General features: G+C 57.4%; 2 protein-coding genes across 5 annotated transcripts in view; both read left to right on the top strand.

The window, feature by feature from the left end:
* The window catches only part of SEPTIN12 (septin 12), a 90626-nt gene extending 80798 nt beyond the window's left edge, over positions 1–9828 (top strand). For 2 of the 4 annotated variants that reach the window (XM_059716979.1, XM_059716977.1), the window contains exons 5-11: positions 1606–1734; positions 2500–2581; positions 3174–3311; positions 4988–5105; positions 5745–5840; positions 6062–6158; positions 7004–7743. In XM_059716979.1, the coding sequence (XP_059572962.1) occupies positions 1606–1734; positions 2500–2581; positions 3174–3311; positions 4988–5105; positions 5745–5840; positions 6062–6158; positions 7004–7221 (878 nt within the window). In that variant the 3' untranslated portion in view covers positions 7222–7743. The other 2 variants (XM_059716978.1, XM_059716980.1) reach the window with 2 other exon arrangements.
* An 86-nt stretch (positions 9829–9914) lies between these two features.
* On the top strand, positions 9915–15836 carry LOC102570470 (myeloid-associated differentiation marker homolog). Its single transcript, XM_014598927.3, has one exon. The coding sequence runs from the start codon at positions 13124–13126 to the stop codon at positions 14000–14002; it is 879 nt and encodes a 292-aa protein (XP_014454413.1). The 5' UTR covers positions 9915–13123; the 3' UTR covers positions 14003–15836.
* The last annotated feature ends 1217 nt before the right edge of the window (positions 15837–17053 follow it).

Raw genomic sequence — 17053 nt, 5'->3', positions numbered from 1 at the left:
CTGGGGACACCTGGCAGCCATGCAGTTCTCCTCTCTATGCTGGTATAAGTCTGGGGCTGGGGAGGGGGGAGGACAGTCCTGTTGAGAGTCTGTGGCTCCTGGTCACATCTTCATGGCTTGACATGATGCTAGCTTAGGGTTCTATATTGTCCCCTCTGCTTGCTTTCTCCTGCCTCCCACATGCCATACCTATGCCACCTGAGGTTGGGCATCACTGCAGAGGCAGGTTCTGCCATAGATTTTGGGTGGCATAGGAAACTCACTAGGAGCTGACCATGGTCTCCAGCTCTTTTGTGCTGGGTGTATTTATTTAGGGTGAATGACTGGTTTCCAAGGAAGCAGCCTGCTGTCCACAGTCCCAAAGCTGTCATAGCACCAAAGGAGCCTAACCAATTATTGCATCACGTGGCTCTCTATGGAAGGGCCGTAGAGACGAGGCTTGAAGCCTTATAGAGGAGGTGGCCAGGGAAGAGGGATGGGAGAAAGGGGATATTGGTGGAACTAATGGCTACAGTGCAGGGTAGAGTGTCAGGGGGAGTGGGTGGGCAACCACAGGCATGTCAGGCTGGCAGTGAATGCCCATGCTCTGGGACTTGGCTGAAGCTGTAGAAGTGAGTGAGGTGACTGGGCACCGAGGTTGCAACAATTCATCCTCCTCATCCAGGTTGCTCTCAGTTCTTCTTCCCAGGCCAAAGGGGTCTTGCTGCCAGAACTAACTCACGTGTGAACTTCCCACCTCTGCCACTTCTTGCCCTTCAGTGCTAACACTTCCCTGAGCTCCCTGGGCCTCTGACAGCAGCTGTGTCTGTGTCCTGGGGCATGAGTGCCCTATGCTCCCCTGTGCCAGCTTCCTGCCATACTAAGGGAAGATGCAAACTGTGCCTCTGTGTAGCATTCCTAGCCCTATTTGCAGTGGCTGGTAGGACAGCTGGGTTTGCTAAGGCCTCTCTGGGTCTCCCCAGCCTTTTGGCTGCATTGGCTAACACATGGAGAGTCTAAGGAAAGAGCAGGGACATCCTCTAGTCCCACAGGCAGGGGCTGTGGTGCAGGGGTTTGGGAGGCACCTGAGAAGATCTAAAGACCTTGGGCCAAGGGGGTGTGGGCATATCTTTGGGGTGAAGCTATTAAGGGACCCCAGGACATCTTGGGCTGCATGAGAACCTCACGTAATACCTGACAGGCTGTGCAGGTGGATGGGCCAGCTGAGGAGAGGGAAGGGAGCAGGGGCTGGTGCTTTCCTGCCTCATGCCCAGGCAAGGAGAGGCTGGGGTCTGCTGGGTGCAGTGCTTCTAAGGATCCACGCTCTGGAGTGACCCAGCTGGTGCCTTGCTGGCCAACTCCTCACTGTGTCAGAGCCATGGCCCCTGTTGCCCACTTTCTAGTCCTCTGGTCCTGTTTGGAGTGCACCCTACAGCCATGGCCTTTGGAAAGGGCAAGTTGTAGGCCCTGGGGTGAATGCCTGGTGAGGAGGGGAGTGCACCCCAGATCCCATCTGGCCCTTCAAACTAGCTCCCCCTCCAGAGCTGTCCACACGCTTCCCCCTGCAGCTAGGCTGCCAGGTCCCACATGGCAGCAGCCCTCATCTCCCCCTGCTTTCCCCCACAGGGCAGAGCGGCCTTGGCAAGTCCACAATGGTGAACACCCTCTTCAAATCGAAGGTGAGCTGCAAGGCCACCACTCCCAGGCACGAGGAACGCATCCCAAAGACGGTACAGCTGCAGTCGGTTACCCACGGTGAGCCCCCAGCGAGGCCCCTTCATCTTCCTCATCTGCCTGCCCCTTTGGGAGCCCCACAGCACCCTCTCCTCAAACATCCACCCTTCCGGGGCCTTGGGTCCCTCCCCATCTCTCCAGAACCTGTAACAGCCCTAAACCCACTCCTGAGGCCCAGCTAGAACCATTCCCCACCTTGTGCTCTCCGGAGGTCCGGAGCACAGCCCCCATTTCTCTCTGGCTGGTGCTCACTCATCTCTCCTGAGCCATTTCAGCAGGGTGCACTGCCCTCAAAGACAAAGGCCCCTTTGTGAGCCTGCAGCGCAGTCTTCCCATAACTGCCCTCTCAAAGTGAGCCCTAGAAGAGCTGCTGTGCGTAAGAGGGCAGTGAGGCATTGGGCCCACTTGCACTGGTTGCTGTTGTGTTTGGGAGGAACAGGCCCCAAGCCCACCATCCTCTTCCATGGTAACAAGCCTGCAAGGCCTGCAGCAGTGCAGCTACTGCTTTCTCCACCCCACAGATGGCCAATGTCCTAGGGGCCAGACATTCCCCATGCTCAAACTGTCCCCAGCAGCTAAGGCATTTCCCTGTCACCAGGGCACCTCACCAGCCTCAGAGCAGCCTGTTCCTCTTGGCCTGGGGCACTCAGCTCTTGCTCGAGGAAACACCTCAGCCCAAGTGAGGACAGAAACCATGGCACTCAGGGGCTCTGTGCAAGTGCCCATCTAATGCAGGGGGACGGGGCTGCTGAGACCCCTCTGACCTTGCCCTTCTGCCCCTGCTAGTTATCGAGGAGAAGGGCGTGAAGATGAAGCTGACTGTGACGGACACACCAGGATTCGGGGACCAGATCAACAATGAAAACTGGTAAGTTCTCCCTGGCCACCCACTCTTTCAGGGGCCCACAAATGAATGCTGAGTGAGGTGGGGAGGAAATGGGGTAGGTATCACCTGCCTGGAGAGGGTTCTAAGGGGAAGGCAAAGGAGAAGACACAGGAGGAAGCCAGGCCAAAGGGCCAAGTGGCCTGTGAGGGTTGCTCAGGAGACAGGAGAGCTGAAATGTCCCAGCAGCTGGTGCTTGGTGACCTGAACTTCTGCTTCCAGAGCATCATTTCTTGGCTGGGTGGACACAACCACCCTTAGGCCACAGGAGTTTGATCCCCCCCCGGGCCCCGAGAACAAGAGACCCCAGAGCTGAATGCTTCCGTGCCCTGCAGGGCTGCAGCACTCTTGGGATACTGCCTGTGAGAGATGGGGATTTGCCTGGGTGTCTTTGGCTAAACGCCGCTACGCTGTCCATCTGGAGTGTTATATGACACTCATCTCTGCCACACCTTGCTGCCCTTTGCCCCAGAGACAGCTGCCATCCTAGGGCAGGTGCAGTGATTCCTCTGGGTGCCATTTTCATGGATCCCGGGGCTCCTGGGAGATGCACTCATACACCTCTCCTTTTGCCCAGCTGGGATCCCATCATCAAATACATCAACGAGCAATATGAGAGGTACCTGCGAGAGGAGATTCTCATCAGCCGCAAGCAGAAGATCCCAGACACCAGGGTCCACAGCTGTGTGTACTTTGTGCCACCCACAGGCCACTGGTGAGTTGTGATCACTCTATGCCAGTTCCCCAGGATGAAGTGCCCTGCTGGACTGAGCCCTCTGCAAGTGTGGTCTGAACCTTCAAGCCACCTGCCCTATTGGTCTCCCAGCCCCTCGTGGCAGAAGTGTGACATCGGGTCCTGGAGAAGTGCCTGCTGTGCTCTGTAGGGCTCACTGCAGGTTGTGACACCCAGAGGGAGGCAGACTCGTGGAGGGTTAAACTGCAGCCTGGCTCTTCACACTAGGCCCATTGTTTCCTGATCCTTTATCTGCCTCTCCTACCTGCGCATACATGAATAACCCTGACAGGATCCAAATGCAGGCCGGTTGGTAGGGGCCAAACCAGTCAGGCAGGTTTTATTTTGGACAGTAGCAAAGCCAGGACTTGAGACCCAATGCAGCAGCCTCATGGGGCAAATGGGCCTTGGGGGAGCTGAGACTGGGGGGCTGTTAGGTGGGGAAGCATGGAGCTAGTTTGTACTGCTGGCTGGCATGTCCTTGCCCAGGGTTGGACAGAAGTCTCAAGGATTTCAGGTTGCTCCGAGTGATACCACCTTGGCTTACCTGTCCCTCATGCTGCTCAACTTCCATAGATCCCCACAATAGCTATCAGCCTAGATGCCAAAGCAAGCTGCTGGCAAGCAGTACCAGTGGCCAGTGGCCACCAGGCATGGTTGTGCCACAGAGACCTAGTGCAGCAGGGTAGGGGGCTGAGTGTGAGCCAGGCTGTGGGTTTCCTGACCATGCCCTTGTGCTGCCAGGCAGCAGAGAAGGGGCCTCGTTGCCAAGGCTGGTTCCCTGGGGCTTTGGGCAGGGAGCACTGGGGACTGTGCACCAGCTGAGATCCTGTAGCCAGCTGGACTGGCAACCATGGTGCTGAGGAGCCTCCAACTCCTCCAGGGCCTCCGTACTTTTCATACCTGAGTAGCTGGAAAGAATCTCTGTTATTTTCAATTAGAGCAGACTCTTCCCCTCAGCCAGAGCTGCCTCCAGACTCCTGCTTTGCCCACTCAGACAGGACTGGCACTCTCAGCCTTCCCACTCCCTCTGATACCTGTCCTGAAGCTGCTGTTACGCTCCTGCCCTCTGTTTGTGGGTGGCAGACAGCAGCTAGCATGGACAATAGGCATCCCCATGACCGACCCCCCTTCAGGAATCCGAGAGCCCTGGCTGGAGGGGATCGGCCTGGCTCGGTGGGGCCTTCCTGCCTAAATCCCAAGGTGTGAGAGCTGAGCCCCATGGAGGGCACTGCCTGGCTGCTGAGAGACTGGCAGCCTTTCCTTTCTACTCTGACACCTGCCCAGGTCAGCAGTAGCCAAATCTGGTGCCACTGGCAATTACTTGTGCCCATGAACACAGTGTCCAGTTACCCTCCCAGCAAATGGGCTGAGGACTGACTTTGGTCCCTCCTCCTCTTTTGGGGAGGCTCCTATGGCCAGGGGCTAGAAGGGAAGCTTGCTTAGCTATTGCCCATGCTGTAACTGTTGTTACCAAGCCCTGGGGTCTGTTCCCACCTGGCCTGGGCCTGCTGTTCCCAGGGTTGGAGCTGGGCTGCTGTCCAGCCTCCCTGGGGTGTGGGGAATAGGGAAAGGTAGTGTTGGAATATGGTCCCCCCAAGTCATGCCGCTGCCCTTTCTGGCTGTGTTAGGCAATCACCAGTCCATTTTCCCCCCAGGCTGCGTCCCCTGGATCTGGAGTTCATGAGGCGGCTGAGCAAGATTGTCAATGTGGTGCCTGTGATTGCCAAAGCAGACACCCTCACACTGGAAGAGCGGGCAGAGTTCAAGCAGCGGGTGAGAGGCCTCAGCAGGACAAAGGGGGACTTTCCAAGGCCATCCAACAGGGCAAGCAGCTCTACCTCAGAGGCTGACCAAGGAGGGGTGTTGTCTGTGGGAGATGTCCCTCCTGGTGAGCTGGCCATGTGAAAGGCACCGAGCAGGGCCAGTGCACTCAGCTCGTGCCCCAAACAACTGGGTCAGGAGAGCTGCTGTGTGTTGTTAGTTGCCTCCTGCTAAGGCCAGCAGCTTAAGGCACTCCTGGGTTTCCTGCGGTCAAAGCAACCCTAGTGCCTTGCACCTTATGGCAAGGCTCTGATAGCAGTGGGCAAAAAGGCAGCATCCACTTGTGGGTGCTTAAACATCCCACAGCCTCTGACAGCCAGGTGAGGCTGAGTACCCTTGTGTCCTAGCCAGATACCAGCTCCAGCTGTCATTCACCCCAGCCACCCCAAATTTCCCCTGGAAAAATCAGCTACTACAGCACTACGCATTTGTGCGGTGTCACTGTATACTGTTCAGTGGAGGCCACTCTCCATCCCAAAGGTGGCTAGTGTCAGCAGCAGGCAAGATCATAGACTGTCAGGAGCTTCAGTGTAGAAGAGAGCCAGGTCCATCATCTGCCCAGAGCTGTTTCCAGCACTCTGTCTCCTGCAGATCCAGAGGGACTTGAAGGCTCATGGGATCAGCATCTACCCACAGGAAGACTTTGAGGAGGACCCAGACGAGAGGATATTGAACGATAAAATTCGAGTGAGTGCTGGCAGGCTGAGGGCAAGGGGCAGGGATGGGGGTGGACCGTGTGTGTGTGTGTGTGTGTGTGTGTGTGTGTGTGTGTGACCTCACCTATCCTGAGCAGGCAGGACCTGGGCTGCAGTGCCCGCCAGCAGGATGGCAGCACTGGTGAGGGGTCTGCCCTGGGTGGCAGTGCCAGGACATCTCTAGAACAATTCTGCCTCCATCTCGTCATGCAGGACAAAATCCCCTTTGCTGTGGTAGGAGCAGATCAGGAGCATCAGGTCAATGGGAAGAGGATTCTGGGACGCAAGACCAAGTGGGGGATCATTGAAGGTAACGGGTGCCGTGTGTGGAAGGGGCAGGGAGTGGGGCTGTGTGCAGAGAGGGCAGCTGAGCGCTCCTCAGGCTCTTGGTAATGAGGGTGGGATCCTGTCCACCAGTCTTCTCGAGGGACCATATCCCTGTGGGCTCCATGCTAGCAGTGCAGGGCTGCCTGTCCCCTCAAGGTCTGCTGTGTGGGGAGGCACATGAGACTCGCTCCAGGGAGCCATCAAGGGAGCTAGAATCTTCAGCTCAGGTAGTCTCATGTCAGGCCAGTGGATCCTCAGAGCCCCGGGCAACCAGTTATTGAAGCAGTGCTCCACTTGCAGCCAGTCCCAGGATCCCACAGTTAAGGCCTAGCTCCTCACAAGGTCCTGGGGGTTTCCTCCATGTAGAGTGAGGGTCCCTGTGCTGATCCCCCCTCCTTGGGTGACACTGCAGGGCTCCCTGGGTACCAGTCAGCGCCGGCCCTCTGTGTGGTGGAGCTGGGCTTCGTCCAGCTCCCTTCGCCTCTTGCTCTTATCCCAGGATGGGCCATGCACCTGCAGAGGCCCCCCTCTAAGCAGGCATTCCGCATGGACAGCTGCTCCAGCCCCACATCCCCGCCACAGTAAACCTGCCACTCGGAACCTGGCAGCACTAGGGAAGTGCAGCAAGCCAGGCCCTTGGAGCCAGGACCTTCCCCAGCTCCCAAGCCTCACGCCCAGGCCGGACCCACAGTCACTGCCTGCACCCTAGCCCAGAGCCCGTTTCCTCTCCATTATCTTCCCCCATGCCTAGCTGGTGCCGCAGGTCAGCCAGGGCCTGGGAAGCCTCCCCCTGGAGACTGCTACCCAGGGCCTCTTCGTTTATCCAAGGCCCTTGGAGCTGCCCAGCCAAGGCACTCCCAGGTACATCCATCAGGAGAGGGCCTGATGACAGCTCCTGGCTGCCACCTGCCTGCACTCCAAGCCAGAGGCTGCATCCCAGCATACAGGGGTGGGGCTGGGATGGCTGCACAGGAAGCAGCTGGAGCCCTCAGGTATGGTATACACCATGCACTGCGTATGCATGCAAACAGCTAGGCACACACTGAGCCTGCCTGCAGCACACTAACGTAGGCCTGTGCACCTCCAGGTCTCTTCTTTGTCACCTACAGAGCTCCATGCGTGTGCTGACATGTGCACAGCTTCAGTCCCACGTGTGTCTGCCTGCACATAGCTGGATCACTCCCTCTCACCCACTGACCTCTCAACCCAGACACCCCCAGGTAGTCCCTGCAGTGATGTGCCAGACCTCCCCTGGCACACACAGCTTCACATGTATAGGTAGAGCCCCAGGCCCAGCCTGTTCCCAGTGGGCCCCCTGTCTTAGCACCTCCCAGGGCTGGGGTGTTGCTGGGGACCCTTTGCTGTGATCCTTGCTCAGTGCCTGCCCCTAGAGCCCTACTCATGTTTACCCACGCACACATCTGAGCTCTCTCCATACACAAGAGGCCCCAGTTTGGCCTGACTTAATCAGGAGAGGAAGCTGCTTTACAGAGATTCACCCCTCACCCCACCTCTGCCTGCCAGGGGAGTAACCTGGAGTCTCCTGCCCCCTAGTGCTCAACTCTGTCCTTGCAGGTTTCCAGGATGAGTTCTGGTCACCCACCTCAGGGAATCCCCCCTGACTAGGGCAGGGTCTGGTCCCCCAAGGAAGAGCCCCAGGTGCTGTGTGAAAGGGCAGGGTGGGGAGGGGCTGGCAGGGGATACTGCTCATCGGCTTTCCCTGCACCTCTGAGTCCTGTGGCCTCTGCCCTAGCATGCAGTGGCTGGGGCACAGGGTTGCACCGATGGCTGGGTCCCAGCTGCTCTCTGCATCTTGTTTTTCAGTGGAGAACCCATCCCACTGTGAATTCCCCATGCTGCGGGACCTGCTTATCCGGTGAGCCCTGCACCCAGCGTGGTGGGGTGGAAACCTGGGAGACTGTCTTGGCAAGGATCTCTGCTTCCTGTGTGGGTTGGAGGAAGTCCAGGGGCAGTGTGGGAACAGGAGAAGGGGGCAGTGGGGGGGGAGGGAGCAGCCCCTGATGGATCCATTTGGCAGATACTGCTGGGGCACAGATGCTGCTACAGGAGAGGGCAGTGTAGGTGAGAGCTGGGACCAGCTTTCCATGGCCAGCTGTGGGGCCCCTCATGTGGCTAGGAGGACCCGCCCCCTCCGGTGACACAAAGGTGGCGCTGCCACACATGGTCAGTGCATGGACCTCTCCCACTGCACTCCGTTTGCAGGGCTGTGCCCAGCTGCCTGCCTATCCCTTCACCCTCTGCCTCTTATGCCTAGATCCCACCTGCAGGACCTGAAGGACATCACCCACAACATGCATTACGAGAGCTACCGTGTGCGGCGGCTGAACGAGAGCAACCGGCTGGCGCTCAGCCCTGTCAATGGGCTGCAGGAGAAGGATGAGGTGGAGAGCAACCTCTGAGCAGCAAGGGCAAGGTGTCCCTGCCCTTGTGGCCCTGCACCTCTTCCTGTACAGGGCACATGGACTGATTGCACCAGGGAGGAGCACACCCACTTCCTGCTGGGAGCCACCCCCGGCCTCTGGACAGTCCCCATCTCTCCCTTCTCAATGTCCCAGTGCCCCAGCCATCTTGTCCATTCATGTGCCCTCTGGAGCCAGGCCTGGTGCCACTTCTGCCAATGTGCCAAGACCTCACTGCCAAGCTGCAGCTCATGGAGATGCTGGGACTGTTGTGCCAACCACTGCCTCACAGACACTCCTTCTCCCTTCCACCTTTCTCCCCCCTACTCTGCAGCTGCCCCTGACTAGGACTTCCCCAAGCTAGTCCTAGCTGCACCCCAACTGCCAGTGACTTTTGTGTTGTGCCCCTGATACTATGTGCTCCTCTGCTCCACAACAAGTGTCTCCTCAGTTCTGGAGAGTTCCCATTGCCTCTGTGGGGCCAGCAGGTCTGAGCACCCTATGCCCAGGCCACCAGAGGACAGGTCTCAGGGGCCTCAAGCAGCAGCAGTGGGCATGGAGGTCCAGCCCTTCCCAGGGCAGTGCCAGGCCAGCCCACCTCCAAACACTGCTTCCTTTGCTGGGGCAGTCCTAGATCTGCAGCTGAGCACTGGTCTTCCCTTCCCTCAGTAGGAAAGAGCAAAACCCACCATGCATGCACTGCACTGAGACTGCTGGACCCTTGGGGGCTGTAGGACCAGCTGAGGGGAGATACAGTGCCAGGCCTTCACTGGGAAGGATAGGAGACCCTGTATGCGAGAGAAAGGGGAAGGGGAAACTATTGGTCTGAGGGGCCAACCCTCCTTGCTGTGGGATGCGGGATGCCTGGGGTTATCAGGCCAGCCCTCTGCCATGCAGTGGAAGAACCCCTCTATAAGGTCCTAGAGGATGAGGGTGCAGGGTTGGTTGGGAAAGTCAGGGTTAGAGCTAGCCAGAGTGGAGGGCCCAAGTCCCATCCTAATGAACAGGAAGTGGGGGAAGCTGCCAGCTGCCCCATGCCAAGAGAGTGGCACTTACTGGGCTGGGCATGACTGTCATGGAACTGGAGAGCCAAAGGGGTCCCTGAGGTGATCGCCAGCAGCCTCCCTCAGCCAGCCCTGGGCAGTGTATGTATGTTCACTCCCTTGTGTATAGTGCGCTGTGGGATTTACTCTGCCTGCGGACTTTGATCACATATTAAAAATCAACCTGGAACCCTTGGCTTGGCACCTGTCCAGCCCCATAGAAGAGGCAGCAGCAGGAAACCATCCTCATGGGGCCTCATCTGTCATTCCACATGTCCCTACCCTCCCTCACCCTGGCCTGGCCTGTCTTTCTTCCTGAGTCTCCTTCCAAACAGAGGCTGCCCCCAGACAGCACCCAGAAACACAGGCCAGTTTCTGGCTTGGGGGCTGACCAGGACTGGAGCACTGGGCTGAGATGCTTTGCAGACAGAGCTGGTGGGGGGCATCAGGCCTCTTCCTGTGGTCAGCACTAGGGTGTCCCCCTGGTTTTGTCCCAGGTAATGCCCTCAGCAAGGCTGGCTTGGACATCTTGTCATAGCGCCCCGCCCTCAGGCCTGGCTTGAGCAAGGATGGCCCAGCACCTGCACCTCTGTCCAGACGAGAGAAGGGGCAGCTCCTGAGCCACAAGGCAGGAGCCAGATCTCCTCAGCCACAGCTGAGCATCACTCATCTTGTGTGACGAGAGAAGGGGCAGCCAGGAGGAGCTATCCCTGCCTCCTCTCCTGTCTGGGATGCTGATAAGAGGCTCTCTAGCCCTCCCTACCCCATCTCCCCCACAGCCTGGCACAGATGCTGCCCCAGCAGCTCTAGCTCTATCATCTCAGCACTGAGTGCCCAGGTGGAGCAAAGCAAAGCATGCTGGACCTACAGCATGGGTGTCCTCAGCAGTGTTTGCAGGCTGGGAAGGCAGCTGAGTGTAGGATGTGGTCCAGGACTGGAAGGGGGCAGCTCCCTGGTGCTAGTGCTATCTGCCTCAAGGTGTTCCCAGGGACCCCAAGGCAGGGTCCCTGCACCAACCTCCCCTGGCAAGTGCAGATGCTGAAAGGCACAGCACTGGTGGCCTTGGGCTGGGGAAGAGGCCCTGCCCTGCAAGTTGTGGTGTGTCTTTGCTGCATCCTTTCTTCCTGTGCAGCTGCTTCAACCAAAACAGGCCCCTCACACTGCTGGGCACCTACTGGTGTAGAAAGTAGTAAATCCAGCCTGCCAGCTGCTCAGAGAGGCATCCCGGCTCCTGAAGGTTCAAGTGCAGGACAGGGCACTGGGAGGATGCTTCAGGGTTATGGCTATGCTACCTGCTCAGACAAATGGGCCAAAAATGTCTACCCTGTTGAGTTCCTGCCCTGCACCCCACTGTTTGTTGCCAAGGGAATCTCTAGCAACCAGAATGGAAAATGGGCAGGTGGCAAGGCATGGGATGAGGCCTCAGGACACCTGGGCTCTGCCTCAGTTCGTGTGTGCCCCTGAGAGGTCACTATGCCCTTTACCCTCTACTAAAGGGACAAATCTTCCCCTGCTGCCAGGACCACAACAAGGACCAGTCAGGTCCCAGCTGCAAGATGCTTGGAGGCTGCAGTGACAGAGCTAGATGGAGCTTCATGGTGGGAAGTGGGCAGCTGCCTCCACTTGTCACTGAGTGCCAGCCTGCAGGTAGAAGTGCTCCCTATCCCCGGCCCGATGGGTGGCTGGTCTTGCCTGGCCTTTCCCACTGGCAGGGGCAGGAGCCAGCCCTGCAGCATCACGTTTGCTTGCTGTGGCTATCCCAGGTAAACCTGGGAAGCCCCCCCCCGCCCATCACTGCCTGCTGCCCCACCTGAACTGCCCTCCCTCCTACCCTGCGGTGCCCTCAGCTGACAGAACCACCCACCAAAGCCCCATGTTGGTGGCCGACCTCAGCAGCTCAGCCCAGTTCAGCTTGGGCAGGTTTCCTCCACTCACTATAAGTCAGTGGGGTCCTGGTTTGGGCCTCATACCCCATCTAGCTGAGGCTACAGGTGCTGCTTCAGGCAGCCAGGGCCTGACAGCTGCAGGCATGAAGGAGTTAGCAGTTCCCAGGGCCTGATGCTCTTACAGCCCTGTCTCCTCTGTGCTAGGAGTGCTGTGATGGTGCACCAGAGACTGAAGACCCCTGAGACAATAAAGGAGAGGATAAGCACCTTGCCTGGTAAAAGCCTCTCAGCCTGCACCCCACAGTGTGTCTCCTGTGTACCCTCCTTCCCCTGAGCTTCACATAGCTGCTGTAGCAATCCAGCCCTCCGCACTCCGCCCTTGAGGGCTCCAATGCCCATGTGGCTCCAGCCACAGGCTCCGGACCTCCCTTTGCAGCATTTCCCACCCCCTAAACATGTAGCTGGAAGAGCAGCTCTTGCCCTTACAACCTGAGGCCTCCATTCCCTGCGTGCCTCTGACAAAAAAGTAGTTCCTCCCAGTGCCCCCCACACAGGTAGCAGACACCTGCACTCCTCGCCACTGCTCAATGAGGGAGGCAGGCAGGCATGGGAGGCACGTGGCACACGGCCTTCATGCCCCCCCCCCCCTTTTCCCCTTGGTAATGGGAATAAAAATCTGCTCCTTACTGACCCTAGCTCAGCAGGGGTGTAACTGAGGACCCCAGTAGAGCCACTTCTGCTTGCTGAGAGCCAGGGGGAGCTCAGAGCCAGGCCTGCCCTCACCATACCCACCAGACTCAGGCACGAGGGCCCCTGTCTGGCAGGGGAGAAAGGAGCCTCTTCCCCTGCTCCACATGGCAGTGCAGGGCAAGCCCAGGCATCTCCTACTCACACTGGCACTTGGGGCTCCCACCCAGCCAAGCGCAGCATCACCATGGGCACAGTTACCCTTTAACCATCCTGCTATTAATGATTTACCTGCCTCCCAGCCTGGGCCCCAGGCCAGGCTGTGTGGCTGAACCAGTCTGTGCTGAACTTGGAGAATCCTGGGCTGGGCCTGACAGCTCTCACTGCCACTGCTAAAGCAGCTCTGGCTTCCTGGGGGTCCTGCACCAAGTGGGAGGGTGGCAGAGCTCAGCTCAGGGGCACCAGCAAGGCAGAGCTGGGTGGGCACAGGGACTGGGAGGGGAGCAGGGCAGGTGCTGTAAGGTGTGTCTCGCTGGCTTGCTCCGTGTTGGCTGGGGCAGGGCACAGGATCGTCACTATTATTTCCTGATTCCGTCTCCCGGGTGGGTCCCACCCTGTTGCCCAGATAAGAGAGCTCTCAGGCAGCACTCAGCTCCTTTGACACGGAGCTGGGCGGGGTGGTGAACCAGGCACATAACCACCCAGCGATCAGCACCACACTCCATTACGAGCAACGCAGCCTTCTGCACCTGTGCCAGCTGCTCAGGAATCACGCAGGCCAGGGTGCAGCCAGGGCCACGCAACAAGGCAGAGGACCCTGAACCCACTGCAGCCTCCCGGTGGTGAAATTCAGGAGGGAGCAACACCTGGGGCTGGAATCAGCTGCTAGGCTTCTCCTGTGCCCAGAGCACCATGCCAGTCACTGGGATGAATGCCCGCTCCTTGATCTCCCCAGTTGGGATCACCCGGTTCTTTGAGATCTTCTTGTCCTGCACGGCCTTCAGCCTGGTGGCCAATGCCAAGGCCTTCTCAGGCCCCTATGGGACCTGGTGCATGTTCAGCTGGTGCTTTTGCTTTGCTGTGACAGTGCTCATCATAGTGCTGGAGCTGACCGAGCTGTTCCCCAGGCTCCCACTCTCCTGGGACGACTTCACCTCCGCCTTCTCCATGCTGGCAGCGCTCATGATCTTCACCTCATCCATTGTGTACCCCTCCGTCTACATCCATGGCACATGCTCCACCAGCGTCTGTGCTCGACAGGCTGCAGCTACCGCCATGTCCTGTCTCTGCTTCATCGCCTACGCCATTGAGGTGGGCCTGACTAGGGCTCGGCCTGGAGATGTCAGCAGCTTCCTCTCTACAGTGCCTGGCCTCCTGAAGGTATTTGAAGCCTACGTGGCCTGCCTGATCTTCTCCCTTGTGGACAATGGCCATTCGTACTATCATTTGCCCGGTCTGCAGTGGTCCATGGCAGTCTACTGCATCTGCTTCATCCTCACACTGCTCATTATCATCCTCACCATTGGCCAGTGTCTTGCCTACATTCCCTTCCCCCTGGAGAAGGTCCTGGTAGGTTACAATGCCCTGGCTGTGCTGATGTACCTGACCACAGCAGTCATCTGGCCCTACTACAGCTTCAAGGGTGTGTCCAGGCCAAGCCCCTGCAACAGCGACTGTCAATGGAACAGCAAACTGGGTGTGACCTTTCTCACCTACTTCAACCTCATCGCCTACATTGTGGACCTAGTGTACTCCTCCAAGATGGTCTTCTTTGTGACTGCAACCACCTAACTCCATGAGGCCAGCCGTGCCTGGACAGGGACAGGGGCATTCAGCCTGCAGCACTGGGGAGGGTATGGGCTCCAGCACTCCTCTCTAGTGCTAGGTTTTGCTGGGGCATGTGAGCTCCAGCATCCTGTGACCTGCAGAGCAGTCCCATGTGCTGGGTGGGAGGCTGGTGAATGTGGTGGGAGTTGAACACATAGGGCTGGCATTGCAGAGAGCTCCCTTGTGACCTGTAAAATGTGAGAGGGGCCGCTAAGCCAGGGAGGGTGAGGCTTTGGGGATGGGGGTTCAGACATGGGGCTAAGGGTTACAGAGCTAGGCCCCAGCCCAGGGTAATCAGTGGAAGTCTCCCCGCTGCCTTCTACACCTGAGCTGGCTAGGTAGCACCATGTTTCTGGGGGCAAAGGGGGCAGGGGGCAGTGCTGGGGGTTTCAGCACTTGAGTTTGTTTGGGAAGCTCAGGAAGTTGCCTGATTTGGCACTTAAATGGACATAGATAAATGGCTTGCTCCCTCCCTCCCGGAAACTAAGGATCAAGTGTGGAGGCCTTGGAGAGCAAAGCAAACTGCTCTATGTGTGTTTAGGAGGGTGTGTGCATGCCTGGACATGAGTAAAAGCTTTTCACTAAAAGGGGGCTGCAAGGTGTGTCCATCCTTCAGGGCTCAGTGAGTAAGAAACTGTTGGGGGGACAGAAGGGGCATGGGAGGAGGTACTAGGTGCTCTTGGGTGGGTTTGGCAGCCCACACTGAGCTCCGGACATGCACAGGTCCCTGCACTGGTAGGTTTAAAGCCAGCTTGGGCATGCTGGTGCCTCAATGCAGAGCCTGCAAGGCAAGCACATCTAGAACGTGCAGGCAACACACAGCCAGTGCCTTCTACAGCACTTGTGCCCTCAGCAAAGTGGGGGTGGTACTGTACCTGAGGGGCCTGCCCGCCCTGCCCAGGGGGCCTGGCAGGGGCTTACAAAGAGGGTTTATTTTCCTGGTTGCAGGAGGTGTGTGTAAAAGGCAGTATTTCCCTGCTTGTTTCAAATGTAAAACATCAGAAAGGTCCAGTCTGCCTCCATTGGTTTGTTTTAGGGAGTTGGTAAATGCTCAAGCCTGATATGAAGGACTGGGCCCCGGGCTGCTGGTCTTTAACAAAAGCCTCCTTTCTCCCGGATGTTAATTAGTCATTGGAGTTCAACCCCTGTGATAAGAATTGGCTCCTTCCGCCTTCTCATTGCTCACCCTCCTTGTGATGTCATTTCATGGGTTCTCACATTAGGGCAGCTATTCAGGCTAGACAGAGCCTGGATTTATATGGGGAGAAGCAGCAGAAAATTTCAAATTCTTCTTCACCTTCAAACATTTTCAGCCTGTCTCTGTCCATCACTTTACAGATCTCCTTCAGGGCTTGAGACAGGGACAAGACATGGTCGAATCTCAGTCCATTTTTCCTCCCATGGGTTATTGGAGTGATGGAAAAAGGGTTACAGCAGCTTGTCTGCTTGTCTCTTGCTTCAATGAGCCCCACAGAGCTCCCTTGGTGTCTAGGCCTGGCCTGGAGGTGTTATGGTGATAGCTGTGGATTGTTGTGGTGATAGCAAGTCCATTGGCTTGTATATCTGCACAGGTGGAGCAGGAAAGTTGGAGATTACCTTCCCCAGTGACCACCAGCTCCATGAGGTGCACCCAGAGCCAGACCCTTTGTGCCCTCCCCCCCACAACACACACACACACACACCAGCTCCAAGTCACCTGTGGACAGGACCCAGCCCTACTCTGTCACTCAGTGTCTGCTCCCTCCTGTGTGTTCATTGTCTCTGGAGTCAAGTGCCTAAATAAAGGTTAAACCTGTCACCCTGTGCCTGGTGATGTGTTGCTTTGGTTCTTGTCTGGATACATATTTCAGTCCCATGTGTAACACCTGCAGGGAAGAGGGAGAAGGAGGGTGAGGTAACTGAGGCCAAAGAGCAGAGCATAGGTTTCAGCCCCTGTCTCTGCCACAGATGCTGTGTGTAGACTTGGGCAAGTCCCCTCTTCCCCTCCAGGCCTCAGGTTTGCTTATGTAAAATCTGGGCAGGTGATCACAGCTTCTTCTGCCTGCATCTATTGACATTGGAAACAGGACTTTGGAGCCAGGACTGTCTCTATTATGTTCACACAGTGCCTAGCATGACAGAGGTCTGTGCAGGTGCAATGGATAGTCATTGCATCCAGGGGCACCTGGTTTCAAGCAGTCACTGCCACCCAACACAAGGGAGGGGGAGCAGAGACTTTCCCATTGAGCGCTGGCTGTTGCGGGGGGTGCAGAGTAGAGGACTGCAAAACAGAGAGGAGCCAGCCCTAGATCCTACGACATCCTGTAAGATGAGTGGGGCCATGTCTTTAACTGTACCTGTGAAGGACTGGAGTATTATCCCCATTTAACAGCTGGGGGAACTGAGGTACAGGGATTAAGACCAAGGTCCTGGTGGCTAGGCAGAGGTCTGCCAGCAGCAGAGACGGGAGCAGTGTTCTGGGGTCCCTGCTCTGCCCCAAAGATACAAGGAGCAGGTCATTTTCAGACCCTGTGAGTAGAAGCATAGTGCTGAGCAGACAGTGCATGGGGCAGGTAAAGCACTGAGACAGAGGGGTAAGGCAGGAGGCATCTGGAAGAGGGATGGGTAGATGGAAGTTCTCCCTTGAAGAGCTTACTCTGTCTAGACTGCAGGGCAGGGAATAGTGACCCAAGGGAACACAGTGTACCTTGGCAGCCTCCCAGCTTCACACTTTGTTTGCATTAGGTACAGCAAGGTGGCCAACCGGCAGTATGAGTGCCACAAGTGACTGGGAAGCTTGTGTGTGTGTAGCATGCACCAGATCAGGGAGGGGGGAGGCAGCACAGCAGCAGATGGGGCAGGGAGCAGAAAACAGAGCAGCAGATGGGGCAGGGGAAGGGAATCAGACTAGTGGCACTCCAGAAGGGCACAGGGCTAATTTGTGGCAGGCTTGCCAAATGGGTTGGCCCCCATTGAAGTAGAGGCTCATGTCGCCCATGATAGGAAACTGCAGCTCATGAAGACTGCAAGCCCCAG

This window comes from Alligator mississippiensis, chromosome 13 (assembly GCF_030867095.1).
Source record: "Alligator mississippiensis isolate rAllMis1 chromosome 13, rAllMis1, whole genome shotgun sequence".
Taxonomy (NCBI): Eukaryota; Metazoa; Chordata; order Crocodylia; family Alligatoridae; genus Alligator; species Alligator mississippiensis.
This window is presented reverse-complemented; position numbering and strand designations above follow the sequence as displayed.